Here is a 15,245-nt window from a genome sequence, read left to right as displayed (position 1 = left end):
ACATGCAGCTTGTGGGGATAGGTTAATTGGATAATCCAAATTGCCACTAGGTGTGAATGTGAGTGTGAATGGTTGTCTGTCCCTATGTGTTAGCCCTGCGACAGACTGGCGACCTGTCCAAGGTGTACCCTGCCTCTCGCCCTATGACAGCTGGGATAGGCTCCAGCGCCCCCCGCGACCCTGAAAAGGATAAGCGGAAGTGAATGGATGGATGGATGGAATTTTGTATTGTTGCAACCAATAATATTGCTAATGTGAGGACTCCATATTTGGATTTTAAGTCTTAAGAGAAACATCGGGAAACCTCAAGAAAAATTCTAACTCCTGTAACTGATACCACCTCCTGGTATTTCCACTTTGATGCCCATTATCATGTTTCACTCTTAATGCCAATAACGCCTGAATAGCTCAAAATTATTACCAGCACTCAAAGTAGAAACATTGAATGTAAAAACAGAGGTGACTTTATACTCAACAAAAATGTATATATTCAGATATTGATCAAAGCCCCAACAAAATATTTAATGTTACTTTTATGTAAATGGTGTATGTGAAAAATTTACATTTAAAAATTGCAGACACCAAAAGTAAATTACTAAAAACCTCACTCATTTTCAGTGATTTGAACGTGCGTAGCTTCTTTGTGAGAGGTAACTCTTGTTCAGTGTTCAAACATTATAAAAGTGACATCAAAATTTAGGGAGTGGCCACAGAAGGGGGGTATTTTTCACATAGTTCTGGAAGGCGGGGTCAGATCCCCACTTCCTCATGGCCTGCTTCTCTAAGATGGGGATACCGCTAACGTAACGTAGCAGGAACCAGACGAATAGAGGGGAGACCACACTGAGATACTGGGAACCCTGCATCGCTGAGGAGGCTGAGAGCCAGAGACCTGACCACTGCAGGATTTCTCCAAAGTAGTTAGGATGTCTACTGTAAGCCCAGAGTCCACTCTGGATGAACTTCCCCTGGAGGTGAGAAAGTAAATTGGACAGTACAGTTACAACACTCGGTGAGTGAGACATTAATACAGTTTAGGGTTATCCTCACTTACAGCATTATCTGGGTCACGCTTGAAAACCCATTTCTGCTGGTCAGCAATAGCTTCTGTAGCAAAGCCAAGGCCCCAAATGGTCCAGCCAATGTAGTCCCTCGTTCCCAGAGGCACATTTCGCTTCTCACTGTTCAGCATGAGGGTGGGCAGGAGGGTCATAAATACCCACACAGCTGAAAGAATGGAGCAAAAAATGTATGATTTTCAAACAGCATAACCTTAATACTTCCATGAAATAAATGTGACTGTAACCAACAGCTCTTGCCTAGAATCAATACATATAAAGAGCCAGAAACTAGACAGTGATTTATTTGTGCAAAGTCTCCCTTCACTTGGGTACAGTTGGTCAAGGACTCTGGTAACAAGAAAGAGGTGTTTACATTACTTCCAAGTACCTTGAACAGTCCAATACACAAAGAATGTCCCAGGGCTGTCTCTAACATTGTTAAACCTGCGATCATGACCGTCCTTCAAGATTCGCATGAAGAGGAATGTCCCCAGCCTGCAGAAAAAACATACTTAAAGTCTTTTCACATTAACCAAGCCATTATTCATTAACTTGAGTTACCTGGCTTTAAAGTCTCACATGCATTAGTTCCTCTGACCTCACCAATGACCCTCTAGGACTAAAATTACACAAAACTCTGATAAAAAAAACATATAACCTGCTCATATCTCTGTTTAGTTTTCTAGCGTAGCAGAGCGGTCAAGAGGTGTTTGGCACTTGGCATCAATACTGACTGCCTTACCTGAGTCCCCATGCTGTTACCAACCCTGTCTGCACCTTCTGCCGGGTATGACTGGCCCCTCCCCAGATACGACTCAGGTGTGCAAGTAGTATAAATGTGCCAGAGCCTGGAAAATTGTAGAGAGAGACAGAGTTGTAGAGTGAGGGTGGTTTGAAAGTGGGCACGGCTGGTGGCTGTACTTGTTGCAGACTAAGGTGTGTCCGATAAATCTTTTACTCAGGATACTGCAGACAATTGGTTCCAAAGTTCAAGGGTACAAATACACAAGAGAACAGCGCGGAGTTGGAAAACCAGAAGAAGACGAGTAAAAGAGAAGTGTCAAGGTGATTAATTTGGGATTTCTTTTTTTCTAATTAAGTCACTGGCGTGAACAGGTAAGCAACGTCAGTCTATATCTGACAAATGTTTGAGAACTAACTTTAGGCAGACTATGTTCATTTCTATACTTCCTTATTGATTGTGAGCTTACGTTTTTTTTTAATAGATAGATATCACAGGCAGATTCAAAGTCACACCAGGCTGCAACTAACATTTATTTTTTAATAATTTGTACATCTTAGTTATTTTCTCAGGTAGAAAGTTTGTAATGTGTGTTATTGATAATAATATGGGCTACATGATGCTGTATTAACCTGCACGAAATCCAATAACATTCAGTTCTTTCTGTAAACTAGCTTACTGACTCATTGGGTAATTCTGTCAGCTGTGCAGTAACAAAATGCAAAAATGATTAAATATGACACTAATATCCCCCTACAGCCATATGAAATGCTGTTAAGCTTTCTCTCTGTCTCTCTCTCTTTTAACCACTGCATGATTAAAACTAATTACAAATTGTTTAATGGGGGCCCTTAAAAAGCGCCCTTTTTGATTCAACCCAGGATAGCTGTGCACGCCCCTGCTGACACATGCGCCTGTTAAGCCGAAGGAGGAGCTCCTTCCGCGCTGTTTCACAACAAAGCTGTTTTAGATAATGCAGGTTTTGTAATGATCAGTCTTCTTTAAGTGCAAAACACGCTTTTACAGATTAAATCAGTCTACACGGATCAGACATATCGACTGTTCCCCCTTTAGATGTATTTCGCTTTCAGTCGAGTTCGAGCACTTTTTAGTTGCAGTTCTTCACTGACAGACAAGCAAAGCTGCAAAAGCAGTCAGTACAGGGTCGTAAATTACTGTTTAGGAAACGGGTTTTCAGATTACCTGCCAAGTCATAAAACTTCTCGGTTTTGAAAGCCGCAGCCAGAGCCCAGCCAGCCCACTGGATGCCCAGGTCGGTGATGGCACATTTGGCCAGAACGCTCCCCATGATCATGTCCTGCAGCTCGGCGAGTAACAAGGGAATCCGCGACTCTGTCATAAGACCACTCCTCCTACGCCAAAATTAATAAAAACACTCCGTGTAGGCGAAAGTTCACCAATATCACACTGCTGGAAGTGGGTTGCCGCAGGGATTTCTGGGTATTGTCGTTCTAAGAGGTGATGTAAGCAAGTTCCATAAGCTGCTGCCCTGTATGGAAGACTCCGAGTGCCAAACAAGTTAAGTCAATGCATTAATAAATAATTAATTACATTTGACATAATAAATTAGTTATATACAATGTTAACTAGATATCAATTTAATTTATTTAAATCATTTCACAAGTTATTTATTTATTTCTGATTTCAATTAATAATGACGCAGTTAGTATGAATTAAATGCATTTATTTAATTCATTTTGTCACTTGAGGCCTTCTATAATCCCCCAGTGGAATCAGGGGCGTTTCCAGGATTTTTTCAAAAGGCCCAGAAAAGTCAAGAGTCCTCAGAGAGCACAACTTCCCCCGAAGGGTAACACTAAACACTAAAATGTTGAGTTTTACAATACGATGATGTCAACTTGTGACGACGCAGGGTGTCAGACTGGAAAAATGCGAAGTGCATTTTATTCTCTCCATGCCCTTTCATATTCAATACATTTCCTTGAAATTATTTTTCAAGGTCAACTTTGACCTTAAGTGCTAACAATGAAGGTGAAAGTAAAATACTAACCCTAGGTACTCATATCACCAAGGCCTAGTATATTGTTGTGAAGTTTGAAGATATTTTAAAAGTTTTTACTCATTTTCACGTTGCTTGTGACCTTGACACAATTTTCACCAACATTAAATCAGCTTGAGCTGTTATTGGTATTTACTGTCACAAAGAATTTAAACATTATATCTTGGAAACCGTGATACATTAATGTGTATGTGACTTAAATGCCGCTAATCTGGAGATTATTTTAATGACTTGTTGCTCTGTCTGCTGACACACAGACTCAGCTTTGTATTGGCCACTATTGTTTATTTGCAAAAACTGTTCGCACTTTAGCACTGTGGGTTTTTTTTCCAGTCGTGCACATTGTGACAACCCTGCACTGCCATGTGCAGGGTTAGATTTCTCAGTTGGTTTCCAGCTATTGTCTGTGCTTCCATCCTGCGTTGGTGCCAGCGTGCTGCTGCATAAGTAGAAAAGACTTATTAGTCCATGTGCAACAGCTGTCCCAGTCAGCCTCTCCTCTGCAGTGAACCTTGAACTTCCTGCTTCATCTCTCCCCCACAGCTGAGCCAAAACCAGAACCACACCCTGCCGCCACACATATATACAGTAGCTTTATTTATATGTGGCTCCTGCCAATGCAGCAAGGGTCCTGCAATTTAGTTTTAGGCACATGGTCAATGATCTGTTAAAACAAAAAATTGCAGAGGCACATCAGACTTGTACATAAGGCCATAAAAAGGAAGAATACATACAGTAATTTTAAAGAGTAATCTGCCAAGTGCCAAATAACAGTACTTCAGCTGTTTTGTGATTAAAAAAAAAAGAAGACAACGCATGAATGTTTAACTAATTGTCCCACACAATATAAAACATTGTGTCTTTGTTCCACATTTAGTCTGTTGATTTCTTGTTACTAATGCAAGTGTCATCAGTGTGTGTTGCCTACAAATACGGCTAGGAATTAAATGTATCCTGTATCATTCTATTAACTGTAGTTATGCACATTTTAAACCTGATTTTACCTATTTTATTCTCTTATATTAATACTATATTGGTGTGCATTAATTTCCTAACCTGTGATTTCCATCTTGTGTGTTTCCATCACTTGTAATCACTTGAATTGCATTTAATTTGTATGGAAGGTGCAACAAATTGAAATTAATACTGTGATATAACAGCCACAAAGGTAACAATGCTTTCAGGCAAAATATATTTGAACCAGACATTCTGCAGAAGTACACCTAGTAATTGTGATGTTGCAGGAAAGTGTTGTGATATTTTTTCTCTTTTTCCTCTTAGGAATAAACACAGACAAGACAAAATATGGCAGACAAGACAAGTCCGAGAGGCAATTCTGGTGACTTTGCTAAAAAAGTCCAAAGACAGCTGAGCAGAGGCAAAGAAAAGGTACATAGTCTGCAAGTTCCTGTTTCCCCTATGGCAAGAAAGACAAATTTATTGCCATTTAATTGCTGTTACTTTGAGATTTAGCTTTTTTCTGTGCTTTATCTGCAGGTAATGCAAAGGCTGGGAAAGTCAATGGAGACCAGAGATGACCTTTTTGAACATTGTCTCCAAAACTTTAGTGACCAGCAGGTAATCATCCCCCAGCATTGTTTTTATTATGGGAGTTGAAAAAGACTTTGAGCAGAAAGTTTTTCATATGTGTCTTAACACATTTTGCAGTATATGCAAACACAGGGTTATTGAGTAAAAGCAGTGAATCAAACATCATAAAAGTTAATAAAGGTAAGCAAGATAATCACGTGTATACTTATGCTTTATTTGCAGACTGATGGGAACCGAATATACAAGGACTTGAGGGTCTACGTTAATGCAGTTAGAGGTGAAAATAGTCTTTGTTTGAAGATGCTGTAGAACTGTAGATTTGTGCCCTCTGCAGGTCTCAAATAGTCGATTCTGCTTTATACAGACATGCGTGAAGCTTCAAGACGCCTTTCCCAGTCTCTGTTTGATGTTTATGAATCTGACTGGGCTGGAGAGGAAGATTTAGGAGCCATTGTTGAGGTCAGTGGTACTAAAAAAAAGACCTATTGCAGCACATTTTAATTCCACAAGTGCAAAAACAGCGAAATGCATGCATCACCAGGGGAACAAGACCCCACATTTTTTCCCCTTGTTATGCATAATTAATGCAATATTTATGCTGTACTTGTGATGCAGGGGGAGGACCTCCTGTGGAATGACTACGAGGTGAAGCTATTAGACCAGGCCGTGCGCACCATGGAGTCCTACGTGAGCCAATTCCCTGATGTTAGGGTAAGGCAAACAAGTATGCAAGCAAACATAAGTCAATATGCAGACAGACAAAGAGCCTGAGAGCAAATGCACAAAACTAAGTTAAGACAAACATGTACTATAATTCACTTACATATACATAGACAATATGTATGACTCTGTTTTGCTCCATTGTAAAAACTGTAGGACAAAATTGCCAAGAGGGGAAGAAAGCTGGTTGACTACGACTCCTCCCTTCACCAGCTAGAGGCACTGCAGACTGCGAAAAAGAGGGATGATGTCAAGATAAGCAAGGTAATTAGAATAACATCAATATCTCTTTGTAATCAACCCTAATTTGTTATAACACATGCATTGAAATTGACTTGCTTTGTCATTCTGCAGGCAAAAGAAGAGATGAATACTGCCAAAGTTATCTATGAGGGGATCAATAACGATCTGAAAGAGGAGCTCCCAGTTCTCTTTGACAGGTCTGACAGTATATATTTATTCTGTCAGAATGAATATGAAGATTATTCAGTATTGCATATTATTCAAATATTCACTGAATTTGCAACAATTTATCTTTTTTTAAACATTACTTGTCAATGTTTGTCTCCTTTAGTCGTATTGGATGCTACGTAGCTGTCTTCTCAGCTGTGTCAAATTTACGAGACATCTTCCACAAGGAAATGAGTACGGTATGTTTGCTCCCTTATGTGTGACCCAATATTGATTGTCCTGAGTTTTTTGTTTTAACCATCCATCTTCTATTTTAGCTCAATCAAGATCTACAAAATGTGATAAAGGAGCTGCAGGCTCAGCATCCAGACAAAGCATTTGCTGTAAAGGGATTGTCCCGGTGAGAGTTTTTTAATTCTTAACTTTAAAGCTTGAAGGCAAATGAAAAACATTTTTAATTTCTCATTACAGTTTCAGAAAAATGTGGAAATTACCCGCCATAGTCACATCTTCTCCTAGAGTAATAATACAAGCAGCATTTTCTTTTAATTATTACTTTTGCAGATTCAGAAAGCATTTAATTGTGCTTTATGGCTAAATGCACTGTTGTTATAAAGCTTCATTCATTTATTCATTTGTTCCACCATATTCTGGCAATACTCCACAGTACTGAACTGCATTCTTATCTCCATGATTTGATCTTTCTCTATCTCACTCCCTCTCTCTCACTATATATTCCAGGTATGGCTCACTGAAAAGACGAAGTCTGATCTCTCCAAAGGCTTGGAAGGCCAGCTTTTCTGAGGTTCACAGGAGCTTCAGTCCTAGAACGAGCCAGCGGTTTAGTTTCAGATCCCCAGAAAAACCTCGACACAGCACCTTGTCCAGAGAAGGCAGCATGCTTAGAGGGTCTTTAGTCGAGTCCAGGGAACTGGATGTAGGGTCGTACCAAAGTGAGGTCCACAGCCCTTCTGCACAGGAAGATGCTGTAGAGAGTGCATCAGGAAGTGAGCTGAAGTCGGGAGACAACAACAATCAAGTTGAAGGAGAAAAGGCTGTGAAAGAAGAAGAGCCCAAGCCGCCCGTAGAATCGGAAAATAAAGGAGATGGAAAAAAAGATCTACCAAGTGCAAGCAGCTCTGAACAAAATAACTCCTATGAATCAGATAGCTTGGAGCTCCAGCTGTCTGCAGCAGACAATGGCCCACTGCACATTGAAGAGACGGACGACAGCCCGGTAACCCTTGAAACTCCGAAACTGAACAGACTGGAGAATGGTGACGCTTCTGGCTTGAATTCTGACGCCAAGGATCTGAGCATTCCTCAGAAGGTTTGTCACTCGAGTAGCACACATGTTGTGCAGCTGTCCTTTTTTTATGCATATTGTGTCATAACTCTCTTTTTTTTTGGGTGTGCTATGTAGGACGTCCCTGCAGAGAAAGAGATATCCTCGAACTCAAAAAACACAATGGTTTAAAGTTTTCATAATAAAACAAAAGGTTTGTGTGTTTCATTTTGTTCTACAAGATGCCATATTATTATTTCTCTTCTTTCTTTGTCTGCGTTTCTTCATTTGGCTCACTTTATCATCAACCTTTGAACGCCAGAACCAAACAGCGCCGAACTGACTGAAGTCAACAGCTGCAGAAGACAGAAAAAAAGACAGGGCGACAGTTGCAACTGACAAGTTCAACTGTGATTTCACAACTGACGAACTGTTGCTGTTAGTTTTCTTATTTATCTTTTAAGGAAATCAACTTTACATATGTATTGGTGTCTTTGGGAAAACCTATATTTTCATAAACTCACTCACTGCATTATTAAAGCAAATACATTTTAAAATGAGGGATTTATACAACTAATGCTAGCAAAGACAGAAGCTCTACATAGGTTTACACTGCTAAAAAGATACTGACCACAGAATGGTTAATCTACACAGATATGATATGTTTCTGTCTCTGTGTAAACGTGAAGAGAATGCCACTCCACTCTTATTGTGGAACCAACAAGGAGGCGTTTTAATCATTTTAGCCTTTTAGTCTGTTTTATTATTTCTTTTTATTTGTTTTTGATTAGATTTGATTAATTATGCCTGCAGTGTGAGGACAAACTTTGTAATTCTGAAAAATAAACATAGTTCAAATTTTGTTTATACTAAAGCTGAATTTCTGACTTTTTAATTTTTGGGTTATTCGATGTATATGTGCACAGGATATAAGAACATTGTGTAAACGGCAATAAAAACTGGGTAATGTCACCATTTTGTCTCTCTGCTAGTAGATGTTTAAGATGATGGGGTGGAAAATGGTGAGCGCTCACTCAGCCTGGACTTCAGTACTCATCAGATGTATACAACATTGCTTGCTTAATGATTTGACTGTCATGACAAATTATCTGTGAAATAACATAATTGATTAGACAGTATTGGAAAGGTTTGATTATATATACACACGTTTTAGCTTATGTTTCTTTTATTATAACGAAACAACATGAAGGGACAGCTTCCTGAAATTTCTTGTGGTCATCTGAGCCCAATGTGTGTCTCACTTCTTGATGTGGAACGACAAGCAGTTTTGTTTTCAGTTAGACAGCTGCTAACTTACTTACTGGATTTTACTGGTGACCGTTACACATGACAAATGAATGCTTACGTGTAAGAACGCTTACCAAGCGCAACTACATCTACAGAGGTTTTCAATCTGGCTATTTCAGCTTAAGATTGTTCCTGCTGTATGTGCAAACAATGTGAACTTTGTCACATATTTAAATAATCTGTCATGACTCAGCCCCCCATATTTATGCATAATGTAAAATAAAATTGCTTTAAGGAGATACACCTACACCTATGTAATAAAGAACCCCAGACATAACTAGGATTCTTTATTACATAGATTTCTACACTAGGGCCAGCTAACCAGGGCCATCTTTGTCACAAGTAAAATTATGTTCAGGATTAGTAAAATATTTTTAGAGTACATGTTGTCATAAGAATTTTTTTTTTTTACTTCACTTAATCGATGTATGTTCTGGCATTCTTTAAGAATTAAAACAATGTTAAATAATACTACTACTAATACTACTACTACTAATAATAATGACCCAAATGTATTTCAACAGGTAATAGTTTATAATACCATTGTAATAATGAAATAGTTAAATTTATTTCAACTATTAGTTATTTTCTGATTGTTGGCTATGTACTAGAACACTGTCTGCAAAGTTAAAACACTTGATAATGTCATAGTGTGTCATTTATAAAGTCTTTGTAAATGATTAATACATACCATAAACATAAAGAGCCATAAACATTACAGGCGTGGCTAGCTATTAAGTTGAAAGTAATGCTCATAAATCTTGTTTGCAAGGAGTGTGAAGTAGGCCGGTGGGGAGGCGACTGAAGCTGCAAATCAAACACGTAAACCTGGAGAGCTGGTTTGTGTCCTTTCCTACTCACTGTTGACTCTGTTTTCACTTACTCTTTGGTTGGGTTAGCAAAGGATTGTGGTTTACGTTCAAATACCACGAGTTAACGCGTACACTAAACCAAATATCTTGTCATCTGTGACACCATACACAAAACTATGCTGTATATAATTCATAACTAATGACATATGTAACCCATTGCATAAGTAATTATTATTAAACCATAGTAATTAGTCATCATTATCATCGGTTTACCCTTATTAAAGGGGTTCGTGGTGGAAGTGATACATCTTGATGAGAGACGATCTTTGACATGGAGGAAAGGGAGGGGAGGCGGAAACTAAGCGCGTGTGCTTTATGACTCACGAGTGCTGGAAGGAAAACTGTGACTAGTTAACTGTATTCAACAGACGCAGATTCAGACCCCTTACCAGAGCCGCACGCCGGTTAGATTACCAGACTTAAAAAAGGCAGTGGGCGTTAGTTTTCTCCACCATAAAAGCTCTCCCAGGAGGGGGGGAAACTCAGTGAATTTGTCCGGTTTTGTGACGCGCTCCTCCGCTGCGCTGCGCCCAGACAGGTAAGCTCACTCAACAGCTGCGATGAACAATGCCTGATTGATCAGCTCGAGTTTGAGAAGTGTAAAAACTTCTTCTGGAAGTGTGTGTTACTCACTCGTCGGTTTTTGCCCCGGGCTTTAGGTGGATTTGTACCAAACAAGTACATTTTCAGTTGAGGGCTCCTTAAAAAACAGTCAGATGGTTGACCGTGATAAAAAAAAGACAGCTGGGCTGCGAAACGCGTTGGTAACAAAGCCGAGGAACGAGGTGTTGACCGGTTTGAGAAAACATGTGTGACAGATTCACATCAACATGTTGGAAAAGCTCTGAGCGGAAATCACCATGAGCTCGTTGTCTGTTTTTACAGTTTGTGTTTTTCTTTCAGGTATAACCGGTGAGAACAATAACCAACCATGAATCGTAAGCTCTATCTTTTTTTTCTTTTCTTTTTGTACTATATAGCCTTTTATTGTTTTCTTCCTGTTTTGTTACAGGTGTCATCTGACAGTTTGATATATTGTTGCGTTTTGGAGAAGTAAAGTTTCAATCTACTTTTACTCGAGTAGTTCTTGTTGGCTAACATTTCAACTTAACCATCGTAGAGCTTCCACTCTGGTCGATTAACCGATCACTTCAGTGAAAGTTAGTTGGCAGCTATTATGTAAATACAAGATTGCTTTCCTTTTCCTGGTCTTATATTACACTATATTGTAAATTCTTTGTGTTCAGTTTTGACTTGTTGAATGAAACAAACCATGTGTAATGGGAATTTAAAAAGTCTTCTTTAAATGTGAAAATATTATTGAAATAACTATATAGTAAAGCTGCATTTAATAGTTTCTTTGTATTTTCTTTTTTACAAGATATAAAAATCCATATATGTCTTTTTTATGTTTTTATTACTGACCATTCTCACAAGTACTATAAACTTTTATTGATTAAAGCTGCCTATAAGTCTGTAATAACATAGAACCCAAAATGACATCTTTATTTGTCTTGCTTTAACCACAAAATTTAAATTTGCTGCAATGCAAAGCTCGGAAAGAAAAAAAAAAAGGGGGCCCAAAGCGATGGCGCTTTTGCTGTTTCTGTTAAATCTGTGATTATTGCAGCTCTGAGTTTTTATATTACAGTTACTAGTAACGTGTTTCTCTTTTCCGTGCTCTGACTAATACCATTGCATCACAGCTATTCAGAAAAATAGGAGTTGGACAGGTTTGTTTCAGTCCCAGCCCTTAATAATAATCAGATTACTGTGTCTCAACAGTGAATATTCCCTCCTCAGCCAGCAGCTGTGGTGTTACACAAGCCACTCTCAGTAGACTGGGAGCTGAAGATAGAGCGCTGTGACATTTTTAACATGCTTTTTTTATCTTCCAGATACAGATAGCGAGAATTTGACAACAGCCTTTACCACCACATATAAAAGCATTAAAGTGTGTAAGTACATTTGTCTTTCACTACGATTGTTTTTACTTTGCTTAGACACAACCAACAAATGTTCTGATATTGTGACCTTTAGTTATAGTTTTTCTTATTTTAATAAATAATGTTTATATTTTTTTTTCTTCCCCCATTTATTTTCAGCCCCAGATGTGGCACTTGTTGAATCACTTCCCACACAAACAGAATCCACTACCATTCAGGGTATGCTCGAAAGCTTTTTGTTTTATGTTTTCCTTTACTGGTTGTCTCTTTCTGAACCCACAGCATTACAAATGACAACATTTACTCAAAGTAGAAGTATATCCTGGTGATGCACGTCTACTTAGCTCTTGTTGTGTGACTTTTTTCTTCAACGAAATACTTCAAAATCAAGAATCGAACTGTTCAGTAGTACAAATCATTTTGAAAGTGCCCTAGGTTCCTTGTCTGCTAATTTGATGCCTTCAGCGTGAAATTATTGCAGTTTGAATCCCTCCCAACCTTTAAACAACACATAAAAAAAAGCTGTCCAATTCTGCTTCTTTCAAATAAAAATCCACTCTCTCAAAACCGAAGGGGGAAAAAAAATCTCCTGGGCTCTCTGTATACTTTAGAATTGGTTTTAGGATTTTACTGATCCTTTTTAACATATGTCTGTTATTGGTCCCAAAATGCATAGAAGATTTTACTCTGCATTAGCCAGTTCTGGACCTTAGGTCCTCCAATATGGCTTTACTGGCTGTTCCAAAATTGATGAAGACAATGCAGCTTAATGAACTGCTCATCAGCAAGTCTAGACACGTATATAAACACGTATGCTTTGGTAGCTTGCTGTCTGGAGCATTCAGGTGTGTGTGCAAGTGTGTGGGGAGAGCTGCCAATCTTCTCAGGAGTTGACATCCCACCAAATTCACCGTCATACTGTGCAATGATTAGAAAACCTACAGAAAACAAACCAGATTCTACAAGCTCCAGTTAGCACCCTAAAGTTAATGAAAGTACAATTAGAAAAAGACTGAACAAGTATGACTTCTTTGAAAGTTTTGCCAGGAGAAAGCCTTTTTTCTCTAAACAAACATGGCAGCAAAGCTTAGGTTTGCAAAGTTCTCAACAAACCCCATATCATTTTGAAATGGTGTCCTTCTAGATAGACAAGACCACGCTGAGTATGTTTGACCATAATGCAGAGCACCGTGTTTGGTGAAAACTAAACACAGTATATCAGCACAAACACCTCATACCAGCTGTAAAGCACGGTGGTGGAGGGGGTGATGATTTGGTTTTGTTACACAGCCACAGGATCTGGGCCCATCTGTCCGACAGCTAAAGTTTGGCCAAAAATGGGCCATGCGACAGGACAATAATCCTAAGCACAGGAGCAAATCTACAAAAGAAATAGCTGAAAGAGAAAAGATTCAAGGTGTTGCAGTGGCCCAGTCAAAGTCCAGACCTCGACCCAAATGAAACGCTATGGTGGGACCCTAAGAGACCCCCAACACTGAACTGAAGCAACACTGTGCCAAAAGTGAGATAATGACAGTGAAATAAAAAATAATTGCTTATTGTTGCCAAAGTTTGTTCCACAAACCGATGAATACTGCTTCTGCATTTTGGCTCAGTTTATGCTAAATGCTGACACGGTGTAACATGTCATGTGTTGTTCTTCACAGGTTGTTTTTAAAGATCTTGTAAGGACTACATAGTGTTTCATGTACTGATTCGTAAAACCTTAGAAATGAAAGCAGATGTAACTTATTACATACTTGCTTATTTTTATTTTTTTTTTTGATGGTGCTTTAGGGGTCCTTAGATCACTTCTGAAAATACATTTTTGTAGACTTTGTGTGGCAGCTTTTTATAACACTTCTTTAAGCATTTGTTTATCCTTTTTTTCAAGTTTTGTGTATTTCTGTTGTACTTTTATTCCTTTAGTAGCATTAATTTGTTGAATTGTATTTATTTTGGTATTTACTATTGTACATTTGATTTTCAGAGTATTTGGTAAACTCTTTTTAAATGTTCTATTTTCTTTCCCTCAGTGTTAACAACAGTTGCTCCCACAAGTTCAGACTCTGCAGTTATTGCAGGTAACTGTTTGCACTTTATCTTGAGATTTATTTCTTCTTCTTCTTTTTTTTTTTTTGCTGCAGTTCAAAGTGTCTTCTAAACCTGCCTTTCCCCCCCACAGTTGTTGTTATTCTCATTCTGCTGACACTAGCTGCTTTGAGCTTTGTGCTCTGCCGGTATCTGTACCACAACAGAGGGGACTACAGGACGACAGGGGAGCTGGCTCCAGGAGAGGACCCTGATGAAGAGGACAATAACAAGCCTGCACCCGAAAAGAAGGAATACTTTATATGAACCTGGTGGAAGACTTATAGCGAGTTAGTTGAGCTTAAGAAAATGATCTGTGGAAGTGTGATAAGAAGGAAAACTATTTCCTTGCGTGTGTGTTTTGAGGGAAACCCGTTACTGGCAGCACACTGTGCAGAGAAAAAAAACACCTTGTTGAAGATATTTTTCTTTAAAAATGCAAGTGAAACCAAAGAAAAGAGTACCACTGTGAGGGTGAATGTTGATTGGCTGAAGGAGGTGAAAGCTGAAGTTGTGCACAGGTTAGCAGAGCTAAGCACAACATAGTTACATGATCAGTAAATGCAAAACAGTCAAGCGCCTTGAATGTAATATTTATCATCCACATTTAAATTTCTCTTTATTTGCCATTTCAGTTAGTTACCGTACTTTTCTCAAACTATGTTTAAGATGATTTCTGGTGCTATTATGGGCTGTTACTTTCATATTCATTTGCTTTTAAGAAATACTTTTTTATGCAATTCTTTTATTATAAGCTGGTCAAAGAAAGTGGTTATCTTTCAATAGAACAGGACAGCTACACAATATTTCTTGTTCTTGGTTGTGTTTTGTATACCTGAAATGGTTGCTGGTTACTTCCTTATTTATGATAAATGTGGAAGTCAATTAAACTTGTTTTTGGACGAGTTTTATTACCGTGTGACAGTGTGTGAATGTTTTAATGCATTGCTGCTGACATTGCAGACAATGCACTAGCACACTGCACATTAGACTGAATAGGTACACTTGGCTACATCCAATGTAATGTAAAACCTGCTCAAACCAATATGTTGTTATGCTGTTTAGTCAGGAAAGAAATTCCTTAATTTACAAGCCATCTATGTCCACTGTGAGCGACCATCTTTGAACAGAGAGGGTGGTTTACGACACTGTCTGCCACCTGTAATCCAGTTTTAACATCCCTTCCCAGACGCCTTAACGCCCACTCACATCCTGGG

At 38.7% G+C, this 15,245-nt stretch overlaps 3 protein-coding genes across 6 annotated transcripts; 2 read left to right on the top strand and 1 right to left on the bottom strand.

The window, feature by feature from the left end:
• Positions 1-495: 495 nt before the first annotated feature.
• LOC309696458 (uncharacterized protein) lies at positions 496-3,668 on the bottom strand. Its single transcript, XM_082517701.1, has 5 exons — positions 3,007-3,668; positions 1,804-1,909; positions 1,450-1,556; positions 1,055-1,227; positions 496-968 (listed from the first exon to the last, which is right to left on the bottom strand). The coding sequence occupies exons 1-5, from the start codon at positions 3,161-3,163 to the stop codon at positions 690-692; spliced, it is 822 nt and encodes a 273-aa protein (XP_082373827.1). The 5' UTR covers positions 3,164-3,668; the 3' UTR covers positions 496-689.
• bin2a (bridging integrator 2a) lies at positions 1,928-8,783 on the top strand. 3 transcript variants are annotated; one of them, XM_082517698.1, is made up of 13 exons: positions 1,928-2,126; positions 5,126-5,233; positions 5,342-5,422; positions 5,618-5,672; positions 5,760-5,854; positions 6,011-6,106; positions 6,272-6,379; positions 6,470-6,555; positions 6,690-6,765; positions 6,844-6,926; positions 7,268-7,856; positions 7,950-7,997; positions 8,134-8,783. In XM_082517698.1, exons 2-13 carry the CDS (start codon positions 5,150-5,152, stop codon positions 8,152-8,154), a joined length of 1,422 nt encoding a protein of 473 aa, XP_082373824.1. In that variant the 5' UTR covers positions 1,928-2,126; positions 5,126-5,149; the 3' UTR covers positions 8,155-8,783. The 3 variants fall into 3 exon arrangements, with proteins under 3 accessions (XP_082373824.1, XP_082373826.1, XP_082373825.1); XM_082517700.1 differs by having other exon boundaries at positions 7,950-8,025; XM_082517699.1 differs by having other exon boundaries at positions 1,928-2,177.
• A 1,483-nt stretch (positions 8,784-10,266) lies between these two features.
• Positions 10,267-14,939, top strand: LOC309696459 (uncharacterized protein). 2 transcript variants are annotated; one of them, XM_082517702.1, is made up of 6 exons: positions 10,267-10,529; positions 10,895-10,929; positions 11,890-11,949; positions 12,097-12,156; positions 13,974-14,021; positions 14,123-14,939. In XM_082517702.1, the coding sequence occupies exons 2-6, from the start codon at positions 10,923-10,925 to the stop codon at positions 14,293-14,295; spliced, it is 348 nt and encodes a 115-aa protein (XP_082373828.1). In that variant the 5' UTR covers positions 10,267-10,529; positions 10,895-10,922; the 3' UTR covers positions 14,296-14,939. The 2 variants fall into 2 exon arrangements, with proteins under 2 accessions (XP_082373828.1, XP_082373829.1); XM_082517703.1 differs by lacking the exon at positions 10,267-10,529 and adding an exon at positions 10,542-10,776.
• The last annotated feature ends 306 nt before the right edge of the window (positions 14,940-15,245 follow it).

Source organism: Aulonocara stuartgranti, assembly GCF_965226115.1.
Source record: "Aulonocara stuartgranti genome assembly, chromosome: 20".
NCBI classification, from domain to species: Eukaryota; Metazoa; Chordata; class Actinopteri; order Cichliformes; family Cichlidae; genus Aulonocara; species Aulonocara stuartgranti.
The sequence above is the reverse complement of the archived record's forward strand: the minus strand, read 5'-3'. Positions and strand labels throughout refer to the sequence as shown.

Coding starts and splice junctions, on each gene's coding strand:
- LOC309696458 (XM_082517701.1), bottom strand. CDS start 3,163: ATGACAGAGTCGCGGATTCCCTTGTTACTCGCCGAGCTGCAGGACATG. Junction 1,228..1,449: donor TGTGTATTGGACTGTTCAAG/GTACTTGGAAGT, acceptor CCATTCTTTCAG/CTGTGTGGGTATTTATGACC. Junction 969..1,054: donor AGCGTGACCCAGATAATGCT/GTAAGTGAGGAT, acceptor TCTCACCTCCAG/GGGAAGTTCATCCAGAGTGG.
- bin2a (XM_082517698.1), top strand. CDS start 5,150: ATGGCAGACAAGACAAGTCCGAGAGGCAATTCTGGTGACTTTGCTAAA. Junction 5,423..5,617: donor AAAACTTTAGTGACCAGCAG/GTAATCATCCCC, acceptor CTTTATTTGCAG/ACTGATGGGAACCGAATATA. Junction 6,556..6,689: donor CTCCCAGTTCTCTTTGACAG/GTCTGACAGTAT, acceptor TGTCTCCTTTAG/TCGTATTGGATGCTACGTAG.
- LOC309696459 (XM_082517702.1), top strand. Junction 11,950..12,096: donor ATATAAAAGCATTAAAGTGT/GTAAGTACATTT, acceptor ATTTATTTTCAG/CCCCAGATGTGGCACTTGTT. Junction 14,022..14,122: donor AGACTCTGCAGTTATTGCAG/GTAACTGTTTGC, acceptor TCCCCCCCACAG/TTGTTGTTATTCTCATTCTG.